This window comes from Stegostoma tigrinum, chromosome X (genome assembly GCF_030684315.1).
Source record: "Stegostoma tigrinum isolate sSteTig4 chromosome X, sSteTig4.hap1, whole genome shotgun sequence".
NCBI classification, from domain to species: domain Eukaryota; kingdom Metazoa; phylum Chordata; class Chondrichthyes; order Orectolobiformes; family Stegostomatidae; genus Stegostoma; species Stegostoma tigrinum.
The window spans coordinates 4774472-4792003 of NC_081404.1; the positions used below are offsets into that span (position 1 = coordinate 4774472).

At 50.1% G+C, this 17532-nt stretch overlaps 2 protein-coding genes across 4 annotated transcripts in view; one reads left to right on the forward strand and one right to left on the reverse strand.

The window, feature by feature from the left end:
* LOC125448342 (natural resistance-associated macrophage protein 2-like) overlaps positions 1–17532 on the reverse strand; it is a 182065-nt gene that overhangs the window by 159364 nt on the left and 5169 nt on the right. Inside the window, exon 2 of one of the 2 annotated variants that reach the window (XM_048523601.2) lies at positions 6569–6675. The exons of the other annotated variant lie outside the window; for it this stretch is intronic. The gene's annotated coding sequence lies outside the window, so the exon portion shown is untranslated. The remainder of the gene's footprint in view (positions 1–6568; positions 6676–17532) is intronic. 2 annotated transcript variants of the gene reach the window in all.
* Positions 16478–17532, forward strand: part of LOC125448341 (bridging integrator 2-like) — a 73629-nt gene continuing 72574 nt past the window's right edge. For both annotated transcript variants that reach the window (XM_048523599.2, XM_048523600.2), the window contains exon 1: positions 16478–16640. In XM_048523599.2, the coding sequence (XP_048379556.2) occupies positions 16557–16640 (84 nt within the window). In that variant the 5' untranslated portion in view covers positions 16478–16556. The remainder of the gene's footprint in view (positions 16641–17532) is intronic.

The following is a 17532-nucleotide window of genomic DNA, read 5'->3' on the forward strand; positions in this document are numbered from 1 at the left end:
GTCAGAGCTGAGGGAGTGGGCATTGTCGGAGGGTCAGTGCTGAGGGAGAGCTGCACTGTCAAGTGTCAGTGCTGACGGAGTGGGCACTGTCGGAGGGTCAGTGCTGAGGGAGAGCTGCACTTTCGAGGGTCAGTGCTGACGGAGTGGGCACTGTCAGAGGGTCAGTGCTGAGGGAGTGGGCACTGTCGGAGGGTCAGTGCTTCGGGAGTGGGCACTGTCGCAGGATCGGTGCTGAGGGAGTGCCGCTCTGTCGGAGGGTTAGTGCTGAGGGAGTGGGCAATTCGGAGAGTCAGTGTTGAGGGATTGGGCATTGTCGGAGGGTCAGTGCTGATGGAGCACTGTCGGAGTGTCAGTGCTTCGGGAGTGGGCACTGTCGGAGGGTAAGTGCTGACGGAGTGGGCACTGTCGGAAGGTCAGTACTGAGGGAGTGGGCAGTATTGGAGGGTTGGTGCTGAGGGAGCACCGCACTGTCGGAGGGTCAGTGCTGAGGGAGAGCTGCACTGTCGAGGGTCAGTGCTGACGGAGTGGGCACTGTCGGAGGGTCAGTACTGAGGGAAAGCTGCACTTTCGAGGGTCAGTGCTGACGGAGTGGGCACTGTCAGAGGGTCAGTGCTGAGGGAGTGGGCACTGTCGGAAGGTCAGTGCTGAGGGATTGGGCACTGTCAGAGGGTCAGTGCTGAGGGAGCACTGTCGGAGGGTCAGTGTTGAGGGAGAGGGCACTGTCGGAGGGTCAGTGCTGAGGGAGTGGGCACTGTCGGAGTGTCAGTACAGAGGGAGAGCTGCACTGTCGAGGGTCAGTGCTGACGGAGTGGGCACTGTCGGAGGGTCAGTGCTGAAGGAGAGCTGCACTGTCGAGGGTAAGTGCTGACCGAGTGGGCACTGTCGGAGGGTCAGTGCTGAGGGAGTGCCGCACTGTCGGAGGGTCAGTGCTGAGGGAGTGCCGCACTGTCGAGGGTCAGTGCTGATGGAGTGGGCACTGTCGGAGGGTCAGTGCTGAGGGAGAGCTGCACTGCCGGAGTGTCAGTGCTAAGGGAGCGCCGCACTGTCAGAGGGTCAGGGCTGAGGGAGCACGGCACCGTAGGAGGGTCAGTGCTGAGGGAGTGCCGCACTGTTGGAGGGTCAGTGATGAGGCAGTGGGCATTGTCGGAGGGTCAGTGCTGAGGGAGTGGGCGCTGTCGGAGGGTCAGTGCTGAGGGAATGGGCACTGTCCGAGGGTTAGTGCTGAGGGAGTGGGCCCTGTCGGAGGGCCAGTGATGAGGGAGTGCCGCACTGTCGGAGGGTCAGTGCTGAGGGACCACTGTCGGAGGGTCAGTGCTGAGGGAGTGGGCATTGTCGGAGGCTCAGTGCTGAGGGAATGGGCACTGTCGGAGGGTCAGTGCTGAGGGAGTGGGCACTGTCGGAGGGTCAGTGCTGAGGGAGAGGGCACTGTCGCAGGGTCAGTGCTGAGGGAGCACTGTCAAAGGTTCAGTGCTGAGGGGGTGGGCACTGTCAGAGGGTCAGTGCCGAGGGACCACTGTCGGAGGGTCCGTGCTGAGGGAGCACTGTCGGAGGGTCCGTGCTGAGTGAGTGGGCACTGTCAGAGGGTCAGCGCTGAGGGAGCACTGTCCGAGGATCAGTGCTGAGGGAATGGGCACTGTTGGAAGGTCAGTGCTGAGGGATCACTGTTGGAGGGTCAGTGCTGAGGGAGTAGGCACTGTCGGAGGGTCTGTGACGAGGGAATGGGCACTGTCGGAGGGTCAGTGCTGAGGGGGCGCCGCACTGTCGAGGGTCAGTGTTGAGGGAGTGGGCACTGTTGGCGCGTCAGTGCTGAGGGAGCGGGCACTGTCGGAGGGTCAGTGCTGAGGGAGTGGGCACTGTCGGAGGGTCATTGCTGAGGGAACGGGCACTGTCGGAGGGTCAGTGCTGAGGGAGTGGGCACTGTCGGAGGGTCATTGCTGAGGGAACGGGCACTGTCGGAGGGTCAGTGCTGAGGGAGTGCCGCACTGTCGAGGGTCAGTGTTGAGGGAGTGGGCACTATTGGAGCGTCAGTGCTGAGGGAGCGGGCACTGTCGGTGGGTCAGTGCTGAGGGAGTGGGCACTGTCGGAGGGTCATTGCTGAGGGAACGGGCACTGTCGGAGGGTCAGTGCTGAGGGGGCGCTGCACTGTCGAGGGTCAGTGTTGAGGGAGTGGGCACTGTTGGAGCGTCAGTGCTGAGGGAGCGGGCACTGTCGGAGGGTCAGTGCTGAGGGAGTGGGCACTGTCGGAGGGTCATTGCTGAGGGAACGGGCACTGTCGGATGGTCAGTGCTGAGGGAGTGCCGCACGGTCGGAGGGTCAGTGCTCAGGGAGCACCGCACCGTAGGAGGATCAGTGCTGAGGGAGCACTGTTAGAGGGTCAGTGCTGAGGGAGTGGGCAATTCGGAGAGTCAGTGTTGAGAGAATGGGCATTGTCGGAGGGTCAGTGCTGAGCGAACACTGTCGGAGGGTCAGTGCTGAGGGAGTGGGCACTGTCGGAGGGTCAGTGCTGAGGGAGCGGGCATTGTCGGAGGGTCAGTGCTGAGGGAGTGCCGCACTGTCGGAGGGTCAGTGCTGAGGGAGTGGCACTGTCGGAGGGTCAGTGCTGGGGGATCGGGAGCTGTCGGAGGGTCAGTGCTGAGGGGGTGGGCAATTCGGAGAGTCAGTGTTGAGGGAATGGGCATTGTCGGAGGGTCAGTGCTGAGCGAGCACTGTGGGAGGGTCAGTGGTGAGGGAGTGGGAATTGTCGAAGGTCAGTGCTGACGGAATGGGCACTGTCGGAGGGTCAGTGATGAGGGAGTGGGCACTGTCGGAGGGTCAGTGCTGAGAGAGTGGGCACTGTCGGAGGGTCAATGCTGAGGGATTGGGCACTGTCGGAGGGTCAGTGCTGAGGGAGTGGGCACTGTCGGAGGGTCAGTGCTGAGGGAGAGGGCACTGTCGGAGGCTCAGTGCCGACGGAGCACTGTCGGAGGCTCAGTACTCAGGGAGTGCCACACTGTCGGAGGGTCAGTGCTGAGGGAGCGCCGCACTGTCGAGTGTCATTGCTGAGGGAGTGGGCACTGTCAGAGGTTCAGTGCTGAGGGAGTGGGCACTGTGGGAGGGTCAGTGCTGAGGGAGTGGGCACTGTTGGAGTGTCAGTGCTGATGGACCACTGTTGGAGGGTCAGTGCTGAGGGAGTGGGCACTGTCGAAGGGTCAGTGCTGAGGGAGTGGGCACTGTCGGAGGGTCAGTGCTGAGGGAGTGGGCACTGTCGGAGGGTCAGTGCTGAGGGAGCACTGTCGGAGGTTCCATGCTGAGGGAGTGGGCACTATCGGAGGGTCAGTACTGAGGGAGTGCCACACTGTCGGAGGGTCAGTGCTGAGTGAGTGGCACGGTCGTAGGGTCAATGCTGAGGCAGCACTGTCGGAGGGTCCGTGCTGAGGGGGTGGGTACTGTCGGAGGGTCAGTGCTGAGGGTCCACTGTCGGACGGTCAGTGCTGAGGGAGTGGGCACTGTCGGAGGGTCAGTGTTGAGTGAGTGGCACTGTCGTAGGGTCAATGCTGAGGGAGCACTGTTGGAGGGTCAGTGCTGAGGGAGTGCGGCACTGTCGGAGGGTTATTGATGAGGGAGTGGGCACTGTGCAAGGGTCAGTGCTGAGGGAGTGGGCACTGACGGAGGGTCAGTGCTGAGGGATCGGGCACTGTCAGAGGGTCAGTGCTGAGGCAGCGCCGCACTGTCGGAGGGTCAGGGCTGAGGGATCACCGCACTGTCGGAGGGTCAGTGCCGACGGAGCACTGTTGGAGGCTCAGTACTCAGGGAGTGCGACACTGTCGGAGGGTCAGTGCTGAGGGAGTGGGCACTGTCAGAGGTTCAGTGCTGAGGAAGTGTGCACTGTCGGAGGGTCAGTGCTGAGGGAGTGCCACACTGTCGGAGGGTCAGTGCTGAGTGAGTGGCACTGTCGTAGGGTCAGTGCTGATGGAGCACTGTCGGAGGGTCCGTGCTGAGGGAGTGGGCACTGTCGGAGGGTCAGTACTGAGGGAGTGCCACACTGTCGGAGGGTCAGTGCTGAGTGAGTGGCACTGTCGTAGGGTCAATGCTGAGGGAGCACTGTCGGAGGGTCCGTGCTGAGGGGGTGGGCACTGTCGGAGGGTCTGTGCTGAGGGTCCACTGTCGGAGGGTCAGTGCTGAGGTTGCGCTGCAATGTCGAGTGACATTGCTGAGGGAGTGGGCACTGTCAGAGGTTCAGTGCTGAGGGAGTGGGCACTGTGGGAGGGTCAGTGCTGAGGGAGTGGGCACTGTTGGAGTGTCAGTGCTGAGGGACCACAGTCGGAGGGTCAGTGCTGAGGGAGTGGGCACTGTCGGAGGGTCAGGGCTGAGGGAGTGGGCACTGTCGGAGGGTCAGTGCTGAGGGAGTGGACACTGTCGGAGGATCAGTGCTGAGGGAGCACTGTCGGAGGTTCCGTGCTGAGGGAGTGGGCACTGTCGGAGGGTCAGTACTGAGGGAGTGGGCACTGTTGGAGTGTCAGTGCTGAGGGACCACAGTCGGAGGGTCAGTGCTGAGGGAGTGGGCACTGTTGGAGTGTCAGTGCTGAGGGACCACAGTCGGAGGGTCAGTGCTGAGGGAGTGGGCACTGTCGGAGGGTCAGGGCTGAGGGAGTGGGCACTGTCGGAGGGTCAGTGCTGAGGGAGTGGACACTGTCGGAGGATCAGTGCTGAGGGAGCACTGTCGGAGGTTCCGTGCTGAGGGAGTGGGCACTGTCGGAGGGTCAGTACTGAGGGAGTGCCACACTGTCGGAGGGTCAGTGCTGAGTGAGTGGCACTGCCGTAGGGTCAATGCTGAGGCAGCACTGTCGGAGGGTCCATGCTGAGGGGGTGGGCACTGTCGGAGTGTCTGTGCTGAGGGTCCACTGTCGGAGGGTCAGTGCTGAGTGAGTGGCACTGTCACAGGGTCAATGGTGAGGGAGCACTGTTGGAGGGTCAGTGCTGAGGGAGTGCGGCACTGTCGGAGGCTTATTGATGAGGGAGTGGGCACTGTCGAAGGGTCAGTGCTGAGAGAGTGGGCACTGACGGAGGGTCAGTGCTGAGGGATCGGGCACTGTCAGAGGGTCAGTGCTGAGGCAGCGCCGCACTGTCGGAGGGTCAGGGCTGAGGTATCATCGCACTGTCGGAGGGTCAGTGCTGAGGGAGTGCCGCACTGTTGGAGAGTCAGTGCTGAGGGAGTGGGCACTGTTCGAGGGTCAGTGCTGAGGGATCGGGCACTGTCAGAGGGTCAGTGCTGAGGCAGCGCCGCACTGTCGGAGGGTCAGGGCTGAGGGATCACCGCACTGTCGGAGCGTCAGTGCTGAGGGAGTGCCGCACTCTCAGAGGGTCAGTGCTGAGGGAGTGGGCACTGTTCGAGGGTCAGTGCTGAGGAGGTTGGCACTGTCGGAGGGTCAGTGCTGAGGGAGTGGGCACTGTCGGAGGGTCAGTGCTGAGGGAGTGGGCACTGTCGGTGGGTCAGTGCTGAGGGAGTGGGCACTGTCGGAGGGTCAGTGCTGAGGGAGTGGGCACTGTCGGTGGGTCAGTGCTGAGGGAGTGGGCACTGTCGGTGGGTCAGTGCTGAGGGAGTGGGCACTGTCGGTGGGTCAGTGCTGAGGGAGTGCCGCACTGTCGGAGGGTCAGTGCTGAGGGAGTGTCCTGCTGTTGTCTGATGCCTACTTTCAGGTGGTTGATGAATTTGTAATGTTACATGCCTTTATGACAGTTTACGTCAATTTCAACAATGGCTGCACTCCAAATCTCATTCCTGAGCTGCGAACTGTTCGCTGGTAAGCTGATGTTGTCAAAATTACTTTTTGGAGATACTGTGTTATTCATTCCTCCTGAACACAATACTCGAATGGGAAGATTTGAAAGGGTGGGACAGAAAATGAAGGTGACTAGGAAAGAGTGAATATTTTGACCAAAAAGCTATTCATTGCACAATGGACCAAATGGCCGCCTTCCTGCAGATAAATTTTTGATATCAGCGTTCTAGAGATGGGGCCGGTGGAAGGCATTGAAATATTCAGTTGGCAATGATAGTACTGAATGGCAGGATAGGCTTGATGGACTGACTGGCCCACTCTGTTGCTATGTTCTGTACTAGACCCTTATCAATCACATAAAACAAACCCCTTCCCTCAAGCATGTCATCTTTGATAGAAAGTGCCTACTGTAGGTGGAACCCTCAAGTCGTTTGGGCACATAGTTCGTTCCCCTCTTGACTCCCTTGTTAATCAGAAATCCATCTCTCTCAGCCTTCAAAGGAGCACATGGCACTTCAGGTTCACAGACACACTTAAGCAGCAGAACTCTCCTGCAATTCTGGGCTGCTCGTGTGCTTAACACACTAAATTGGGGCTTGACCCCGATGCAGAAGTATCACCGACTGAGCGACAGCACCCTGCCCTGGCGATAATGCAACTCTGGGTTAGTGGGCTTGACTAGCCCCGACACAGTTCTCCAAAGACAGTTAAGAATGGAGTGCTCAGAGGACTGATACAGAAAAGACATTTGCTGGGATACTCAGCTCAGCAAATAAGTCTCTCTAAATTTAGCTGCATGAATAACTTACCAAAATGCTTCCTTCTGATCAAAACTCAATTTGGTCTTCCTTTTTCAGATCAAAAATAACCAGGAGTTATTGCAAGCATCAGCTTCTTCCTCAAAGCAATTGACTTCCTGAAGAAATGAACATAGTAATTTAATTTTGATCACGAGGAGGAAAAATTTGAATGCAAATGAAATGATGCTATGAGCTGCTACCATCTCTCATGCGGAAGTGTGTCCTGTAACATTGGACTGGGCACGTTCCAGGGAATCTATACCGCATCTGCTTGGCCGAATCTATCTTCCCCTCTGCCTGGAATCCTAACACAGTACCCAGAATCTGACTATATCTGACCCTAGAACTCCAGTTCCTTTGGAATTACTTTTTTCGGGCTGTCTCCTCATGGTACAAGTCTGAAAATTGCTTGCAGAAATGGCAATGGATGTGAGATTGATTGTTAATTTTCAAGCTGAGACTGATATCCAAAAGTGTGAAGGGATAAGTCATAGGTCAGCCTTGATCTGGCTGTATGGAGTGTCATAAAGTCAGACAGTACACAAGATGCCCTTCAGCCCATCATGTCTGCACAGATCTATCTGCACTGGTCCCATTTTCCTGCACTAGGCCCCATAACTTTGAATATTATGACACTTCAGGTTCTTGTCCAAGTACTTTTTAAAGGTTGTGAGGTTTTCCCCTTCAACTACCCTCCCAGGCAGTGCATTCCAGACCCCCATCACCCCCTGGGTGAAAGGATATTTTCCTCAAATCCCCTGTAAGCCTCCAGCCTCTCACTTTAAAATGATGCCCCCTTGTTATTGACCCTTTGAATAATGGGCATACTTATTTTCTATTCATCCTGTCCATACCACTCATAATTTTACACACTTCTATCAGGAACCACGTCCCCCCCGCCCCCCATAAAAGGGTGGAAGAGAAAATGAAGGTGACTAGGAAAGAGTGAATATTTTGACCAAAAAGCTATTCTCGGCAGAAAACAGGCGGAGCTTATCCAGCCTCTCTTTGTTGCTGAAATGCTCCATTCCAAACAATATCCTGGTGAAACTCCTCTGCACCCCCTCCAGTGCTATCACATCCTTCCTCTCGGGTGTGACCACACAGTACTCCAGCTGTGTTCTAACCAAAGTCCTGTACAGCTCCAATATGTCCTCCCTGTTCAAATAGTCTATGCCATAACTAAAAAAGGCAAGTGTCCCATGTGCCTTTGTAGTCCACCCTATTAACCAGCTCTGCCATCTTCAGGGATCAGTGAACAATGCCCCAAGATCTCTCTGTTAGTCTGAGGCTTCCTCGTCGCTTGTGTTCATTGAGTACTCTGTTGTCTGGTTACTTCTTCCAAAGTGCATCACCTCACACTTTTTAAGAGTTAAATTCCATCTGCCACAGATCTGCCCGTCTGACCAATCCATTTATAGCCTCCTGTAACCGAATAACTCCCTCCTCATTGTCAACCACCCAGACAATCCTGGTGTCATCCACAAACTTACATATCATCCCCTTCACATTCTCATCTGTTTTTTTTGGACCATCAACAATAAGATGTTGTGATATGTCACTACACACTGGGCATGAGTCACACAAATGGCCTTCTACCACCTCCCTCTGTCTCCTGCACTACGCGAATTTTGGGTCCAACTTGCCAAGTTACCCTGGATCCTGCGAGCTTTTACCTTTTTTATCAGTTTCCCATGTGGGAGCTTGTTAAAGGTTTTGCTGAAATCCATATAAATTACATCAACTGCAGTACCCTCATCGACACACCTGGTTGCCTCCTAGAAGATTTCAATCAAATCTGTTTAGCACAACCTCCATCTGACAAAGCCACACTGACTAAGCCTGATCAAAATTTGCCTCTCCGAGTGGAGATTAATTCTCTCACGTTGCCTTTATCAGACATCGCATTGATTATAACAGTGGGGAGGTTGTCATGGAGCTGTATTTGATAGGCCACAGGTGGAGTACCGTGTGCAGTTCTGGTCACCATGCCGTAGGAAGGATGTGGTTGCACTGGAGACAGTGCAGAGGAGATTCGCCAGGATGTTAGTAAGACCTTGTCCAAGGAGCTGTTCCTTAAGGGTCAGTCTGAATAAGGAGCGAGAGATTGAGGCGCAGAGGTTTAGAGAGGGAACTCCAGAGCTTAGGGCCTTAGTAGCTCAAAGACACCAGCCCCAATGGTGGGGCGGTGAAAACTGACGGTGCACATGAGCCCAGAATCGATGAAGTGCAGAGATCTGAGAGGGATGCAGGGCTACAGGAGATCTGACTTCCAATCAGTGGTTAGCACTGCTGCCTCACAGTGCCAGGGGCCTGGGTTCGATTCCACTTTCGGGCAATTTCCCTGTGCCTATGTGGGTTTCCTCTGGGTGCACTGGTTTCCTCCTACAGCCCAAAGATGTGCAGGTTAGGGTGGATTGGCCGTGTTAAATTGCCAATAGTGTCCAGAGATGTGTATGTTGAGTGGCTTGGCTATGATGTTTAGAGGGATAGGTCGTCAGAATGGGTGGAATGCTCTTCAGAGGGTCGGTGCAGACTCGATGGGCCAAATGGCCTGCTTCCACACAGTACAGATTCTAAGTTCAGTGCTGCTTCCCTCAGCTTGACAACGTTCAGTTTTATTTGTAAGTAGCAGGAATGTACTGACGAGAGTTGCAGCTGCTGACGCTGGGCCTTTGATTGAGCTAGCTTATGCCAGCCCTCTGGAATTACCATGTCTCTTATCGCAGTGCCATCATTGGGCACCTGGATATTTCTCAGGCTGGGATTTATTATTTTGCTTCTGCCTCCTTGATGCACGGCTTGTACTGGCTGATTTTCGAGGAACTGGCTGTGAGAGAGCTCTCCAGAAAGTGCTCACAAGGATCATTGGAGAGCACCATCCCTCCTTGTCCTGTACTCTGCCCTTCAGCTAAGGCCCCCCGGCAGTGCTGAGGCAAGGGCCCAGAAGCAGAGGTCTGAGCCACGTGGCAATGGTACCCAGTGCCCTTGTTCACACCACCAAGCCAACTGGGCCAGACCACTCCAGCACACGCCTTAGCTGCTGGGGCCACTCCACAAGGGCATTGAGACTTCTGGTGTGTTTGTAATGGGGAAGGGGGTGACGGTTAGCATGAAGCTCCTCTGGGCAAGCTGTTGGCTGCGGGTTCTGTTTGGAATAAACACAGATTCCATGAAAGCACAAAGCAGGGACAGACTGAGTTCATTGGGCTGCATTTTGACCATACATCGCTTCCTGTGCTCATCCGGCCATTGGAGAGTGATGGTGGAGACTCCAGTCTTCTTTGCAGAAGACACAAGAGCAGAAGTAGGCCATTCAGCCCATTGAGTCTGCTCCGCCATTCAATGTGATCATGGCTGATCTGATCATCCTCAAATCCACTTTCCTGCCTTTTTCCTTGATGATTAAAAATCTGTCTACCTTGGCCCTGAAGATGCTTAATGAACTAGCTTTGATCGTAAAAGCTACCATTGTATCTTATTTCCAGAAGCTTTTGAGCCCCCGCATTGTATGAACATTCCAGATAAAGCTGACACAAAGAAGATGGGACGGGGCCACTGCTTCCACCCATCTTCAGCAAAACAGAAACATCAAGAGGCATTATGCTCCTGCTTTGACAGATACCTTGGCACCTTGCTCCACTCTTGGCTCACTAACCTTCTACTTAGCCCACTGAGATGGACCATCGGTACGTGAAGTGCCTGTCTCTGTCACATGGCTGAAATCTGAGCTTGCTGACTTGCTTCATTGCACAATTCTACGATTCTACGTCTGCAGGAGTCCAGGCTGAAGCTATTATTGCACACTGACCTCCGGCAAGTTGGAACTCCCATGGACTGATTTATTGTTATTACCTTCGAATTTACTAAAGCTTGTAATTTATAATCTATCTCTCTCCAGTCCCATCTTCCTTAATTTTCTGATTGCTTGTGAGCAGTAACACAGCCATTCCCCAATATTTTGAATGTTGGATTTATTGTTATGGACCTTTAAATATATCAAAGACATAGCCTAGACAATAACTTCTATCTTATCAAAAGACAAATGTACGGTCCTGTGTTCCAGATGTAATTCAACTGGTTACACTATTTGGCTTTAAGCAAAACAAACTTCATTCTTGCCCTGCAGTTAAAATACAAACAAAAGAAAGAATTAGTCTAACTTTAACTATTGAAAAACTTAACCAATTAAGCGATTATTTAACTGCTAAGCAGTATCTGCTCCAATATAGTAATAACCCATAACACAGCCTTGACAAAATCAAATTCAGTAAAATAAGATTGTCACGCATGCAATTCTGGCAGCATAGCAAGAACCTCAGTGTTTGGCTGTAGCAGAGAAAGAGAGAGACAGAGAGAGATGTAGCAGTTTCCACAATCAGCTTCAAACCTCCAAATAACTGAGAGCTAAATTAAAACACTGGTTCTGTGGAAGCTGGACTCCACCCATTTGTGCTGCTTCTATTGCTGTATCTTTTTAAAAGAAAACAAGCCTCACAAACTGTTCACTTTATTGGCTTGGAAGAGAGAGCTCACCACCTATGGCTCAAATCCCCTCTTCAAAACAAGCCTGGGAAAAAAATTGTGACATTATAAACCCAATTTTTAAACTCATTTTAGAGAATATTACTCTGGTTTGATTTCAAAAACTAGAATCTGAAAGCCAGGGTTTGGGCCTCAGTAATGTTTGGGATGACACGGGAAAGAAAGCAATCAAACAATACCTCAGTGTCTCAGGCTTAAGAGGCAAAAAGCAATCCTAATTCAAATTCACCCAATTTCCCTTTTGCCCCTCAGGCTAAAGCAAAAGAAAAGAAACAGTGCAATTAACATTGTGGCAGCCATCTTTGAAATAGTCAAAAAGTCATTGAATCTTCTTGATTGATGCCAGTTTGAGAAAGCATCTATCCACAGGCCTTTAAGACATTTTCAGCCATCTTGAATAAGGAAATTTGTCATTCATCTCTATGATGATGCCACATTGGTAAAGGAAAAATGGCCTTTGCATTGAAAACAGCACTTCATATAGTAGAATCTTTAACAGCTTTCTGTTTTAGCACTATTACAACAATCTTTATAACCACAAAGTTAATCACTGAAGAATACAACAAAAGAACAAATGAGGGTAGGACAGGGAGATCAAAATCGTAACAATGATCATTCAGCTCATAACAAAAACCAGTAATCTGAAGTATCTATCAACAATCAGCCAAACAAGGCATCAAAATTCGCTGATATTGATCTTTCCATCAGAAGAATTCAATTTCAGCTCCATTTTTCAGATCAGTAAATCAGAAAATGGGGAGAGTATGATCCCAATGATTTCAAACAGCTTCAGGATTGGACACCAAATCAAATGGAGAACCGTCTCTCTATTGTATGAAAAGGACATTAGATCAGGTAACAGTTCAATGAGAAACAAGTTGTATTTGACAACTGCTTTGCAGATTTTCATAAATATTTCACTTCAAGATCAAATAAGACACTAGTGGGATCACACTTTAACAGCAGATAGCAACTTTCAGGATGGTGTGTAGATCGATTTATTAACCACATGTTTATACTATCTGAGCCATGCAAATTTAGAGCTAGAGCTCATTTGCAACAGAATCGTCGTGGGCTCTTAGATAAATGAAGTACTAAGCTGTTTCAATAAAATTGATGGAACTCCAAAACGAGCAGTCCAAAATCCACTCTGCAGAATTGCCATTGGACTCAAATTGTTAACTCCATTTTTCTCTTCACAGATGCTGCCAAACCATCTGAGTTTCCCCAGCACTTTTTGTTTATTTTTTACAAATAGCAGGGAGTAAAAAAAAATCCAAGAAGCATTATACAAAAAAAGTTCCATTTCACAGAATGATGGAACTGTTACAGTGTAGGAGACCATTCAGCCCATAGTGACAGCATCAGCTCGTTAAATATGCCTCATGACTTAGTATTGATCTGTCATACACTTGCACATTATTTCTTTATATAAATAGTCATCCAATACCCTTTTAAATGCCTCAATTGAACCTTCCTTCACATATGTCCAGGCACTGAGTGAAAGAGCTTTTCCCCACATCACCCTTGCTTCTTTTGCAAATCACTTTATACCTTTGCCGTCTTGTTCTTGCTTCTTTTATGAGGGGGAAAAGTTTCCTCCTTTTCTGTCTAGCCCATTCATGGCTTGGAAAACTTCCCTCAGATCTCCTCTCAGCCTTCTTCTCTCCAAGGAGAACATTCTCAACTTATTCAATCTATCCTCATCATTGACGTTTCCCATTCCTGGAACCATTCTTGTAAATCTCTTCTGTGTTCTCTCCAATGTATTCCCATCCTTCCTAAAGTGAGGTGTCCAGAACTGGATGCAATACTCCTGCTGAAGTCTAACAAATGTTTTGCACAAATTCAACATCATCCCTCCCCAGCTCTTGCACTCCATGCCTCTATTAATAAAGCTGAGAACATTGTATGTACTCTCTACCCCTGTCCTGGCAATGATCTGTGCACATATACCCCCAGCTCCCTCTGCTCCTGCACCCCTTCAGAATTGTGCCCCTATTTTGTATTGTCTTTCAATGTTCTTCCCAACAAAATGCAGCACCTCACACTTCTCTGCACAGAACCTCATCTGACACCCATCCGCCCAATCCAATAACTTGTCAATGAAGTTTCAGCCTGTCCTCCTCACAGTTTACAGTTCTTTGAAGTTTTGTGTCTTCTGCAAACTTTGAAATTGTCCCCTGCACACCAAGATCCTGATCATTAACATATATCAGGAAAAGCACCCAATATCTACCGATGGGGATCTTCACTGTAAACCTTCTCCAGCCTGAGAAATATCCATTGACCATCACTCCCTGTTTCCTATCATTCAGCTAGTTTTGCAGCCTATAATGCTATTATCTCTTTTGTTCCATGTCCTACAACCTTTCCCACAAGTCTGTTGTGTGACACTGTATCAAATGCCTTCTGGACATCCACATACACCACATCAACAGGATTACCTTCATCAATCCTTTCTGTTACCCCTTCAAAAACAGAACAGCAGAACATTCTACAGAGAGCTCTGATGAAGAATCATTGGACTCAAAATGTTAATTCTGTTTGCTCTCCACAGATGGAGCCAGTCCTGCTGAGATTTGCCAGCAATTCCTGTTTTTGGCCGGACCAGAGACAGGTCCTCCAACAATCTGAGACAGTGCAGGGTGGAACTGGAGGACCATGGGGAGACAGACCGTTCCTTCAACAAGCCAAGTGAATGAGTGGTGGAGCTGGAAGACCAGGGGAGAGACAGACTGGTCCTTCAACATTCCGAGGGAGTGGGGGTAGACCTGGAGCATCTGATGGGGAGGGACTGGTCCTTGAACAATCTGAGTGAGTGAGGGGCGGAGCTGGAGGACCAAGGGAGACAGACTGGTCCTTCAACAATTCGGGTGAGGCAGTTCTAGAACATAGAACAGTACAGCACAGAACAGGCCCTTCAGCCCACAATGTTGTGCCGACCATTGATCCTCATGGATGCACCCTCAAATTTCTGTGACCATATGCATGTCCAGCAGTCTCTTAAATGACCCCAATGACCTTGCTTCCACAACTGCTGCTGGCAACGCATTCCATGCTCTCACAACTCTCACAGTTCTGATGAAGACTCACTGGATTCGAAACTCTGTTTTCTTCCTGCAGATGCTGCCAGACCTGCTGAGTTTTGCCAGCAACTTCTATTTTCATTTCAGATCTCCAGAATCCGCAGTTCTTTGTTTTGTTCCACAGAGGGTGTAGACCATTTGACCAGAGGCAACAGACCTTCCATCTGAAAAGCTAGACTATGTGTGACAGCTTCAACTCAAAATCCTACGTGAATATTGAGCGTCACAATATCAGGCGTGGTTGTAAAACTCCAGATTAGCAAAGAGAACATTGTCCAACCTTATGTTCTTTGTTGGAAAAGTGGTCACTTCTTGAAGATATGCTAGACTGAGAACATCAAGCCAAATGCTTCCCAACTTGACCTGTATATTGATGCACTGGGACAGGAGACATGATCAATTCTGCAATGGAACAAGTTTCTTTATACATTGAATAGCCACCTATGGATAAACAGCATTACCTTTTCTTTTCAGAGAATTAACACCACCACCCAATCCAGATGCTAATGTCAGAGAAGAAACAGTCCATTGTCCTCATTCATTCCTCCAGCTATGTCAGTGTAAAACTTTTCAGTAAGTGCTACCCATTTAGGGGGTGCAACATAGCTGTGGCAGTCAAGAAGGCACATCAGTGTCATCCTCAGGAGGCTTAGGAAATCGGTAGATCCATAAGTACCCTCACCAACATTTACCACAGAAAGCATATTAACTGGGGGCATAATGACCCAGTACAGCAACTCCTCTGCCCAGGATCGTAAGAAACTACAGAAAGTTGTTTGCACGGCCCAGGCCATCCCAAAAGCCAACCTTCCATCCATGGGCTCCATTTACACTTCTCGTTGCGATTAGAAAGGCTGCCAACATCATCAAAAACCCCACCCACCCCAGTATTAATCTCATCAAACCTAATTCCATCAGGCAGAAGATACAGAAGCTTGAACGCACGCACCAAGTTCAAGAACGGCTTCTTCCCTGCTGTTATTAGACTGCTTCTTCCCTGCTGTTATTAGACTGCTGAATGGACCACTGTGCAGCCATAACCTTGTGTGCCTCAGTCTAACCACCCTATGATCTGTATGTCCTTGTATGTTATGATTTGCCTGTACTGCTCACAAAACAAAACTTTTCACTGTACTCAGATACATGTGACAACCATAAATCAAATTGAAATGTGGTCAGGTCCCTTGATCTAATGAAAGCCAGACAAACAGCAAGCTCTCCAGCTTTACTGTTAAGTGTTCTTGCACATTATCATAGACTTTACTGAGTGATCTACCAAGACAGATGAGTTAAACCAAAGGTCTGGCAGCATTGGAAAACAGAGGTAAACCATGTGCTATGTTGCAACAGACAGGCAATTCAGCTACCTCATTCGAGCTGGCAATTGGTGTTTCTGTTGAGGGGAGGCAGTGGGGCAAAGCCTGGGAAGGGATGCTGTGCATGTGCTTTAGGACCCTGGAGCAACTTTGTGATAATGTTACTGAGCTGCTGCTCACTGGGCCTAAATAGCACAATGTGGGCAGAGTGAAGAGGAAGAGACAGAACCATGCAGAGTAGATAGACTATAAAATTGATGAAATAATCTTTCAATAGTGCAACAGCAAGATCAGATCCCTGGTATATCTGTGAATACCACCTATTGTAGCATTTAGCCTCAATATATAATCATGAAGTTATAAAGAAGCCCAGGCCCAAAAAGACTTCTTGATCTTGCCTTTTCCTCGGCAAGTCTGTCTTCAACCCAAATTCATAGATATGAATATAAAACCACAATTAAAGAGCTTCCACCACAATGCAATGCATTCTAGACTCTGGCTATTCCTTGCACCAAAACGATTTTTCCAGGTGTCCTTCTGCTTCTTCGACTCATTGGTTTCAATCCACTGCCTCTAATTCTTGATCCTTTAATGAATGGGCACTAGCTTAATGAATGGGAATACTTTCTCCCAAGTGCTCAAACCTGTCTTTATAACATGAAGTTTCTCATCCCTCGAACCCTTTCCCTTCTGTGCTCTCTCCAATGCATTCAAAGTTTTCACTAAGCGTGGAGCCCAGAACTGGACGCAATCCTCCAGCTGTAGCTGAACTAATGTACGTTTTGGCGATTCAAAAAAAAACTTGTAGACCGCTTGGTCAACAGCATGTATAAAATGCTCCTCTACTGGAAGAGAGTAACAAGACCTAGTTTAGTTCCTCCCCACAAAAAAAAATCATCTAAGATCAGAAGCGGATGTAAAGTATGACAGCTTTTTTCTAAAATCTCACTTCCTCATAGGCAGGCAGGCAGGCAAGCTGAGAGTTGTCGGGGAGGTCGGACTGTCGACTTGACACAAAGCGACAGTGCATTGTGAAGGAACACAGCAATGGCTGAGACTCCAAGTAAACCGGGAGGGGCCGGACTGTTCGCCAAGCACGTGCAAAAAAGGTTCATGAGAGCACAAGAAATGGTAAGGAATCCTTTTCCTCCATGTCGCCCTCACCTCTCGATTGCTTAAAACTTTTTCTACGAGCGCCAAAGAAATGATTGTTTGAGCCTTTCGATGTTGGCCCAGGTGTGTGCATCTTTTATGCTGGCGGTTTTGTGTTCTTTCCCCGTTACTTTGGAAAGGTGGCGCACTCAGTTCAAAGGGCACTTGGTGTAACGTGACCTTTGGTTGCACAGATCAGAAAGATACTTGCAGAACACGCATTAGCAGAGAACATATCCTGGCGTAGAAGTCTATTTAAAAATCACTTCTTTTATAAACAGAAAGAATGGAATAAACTGACTAGTTTCGTGCTGAAGAGCTGACAGGGTGGTTGGTCACGGAGCTGTCAAAGCGGATGTTTAGATGTGAAATTTTTACTAGCAGCTCCAAGGTGAGAAAGAAGGGTTTTTTTAAACTGAGTTCTGAGAGAGCTGTCGATACAATTTGCTGGCTGAACCTTGCGTCGTTTGCACTCAACGAAATGAAAGCCAAAACGTTGCTTTCTGCTGGTTAAGGGAGGACGACGTGAGCCCGGGGAGGTGAGCAGGAGAAACAGTTTGCACGTTTTGGTGCCACCGGATGTTGGTTGCCGGGGCTGCATTGCTTTTGGAGCTTGTAGCTGGGACCTTGCACCACAGCACATGAAAGCTGTTCAGCGAGCTGCCTGCAGGACCGTCAAAGCACCATGAGCCATCTGGGGACTCCTTATGGATTGCCCCTGCCCCTGCATTCAGTTGGCCCTGCTTTGGAAGCATCAGCAGGATAAGGTTGAGAATAGTCCTGGGGCCAGTACCCTTATTGTTTATGTATATAATTGATGCAGATGAAAATGTAAGTGTGTGTGTGTGTGTGTGTGTAAAAGGGCCGGGGG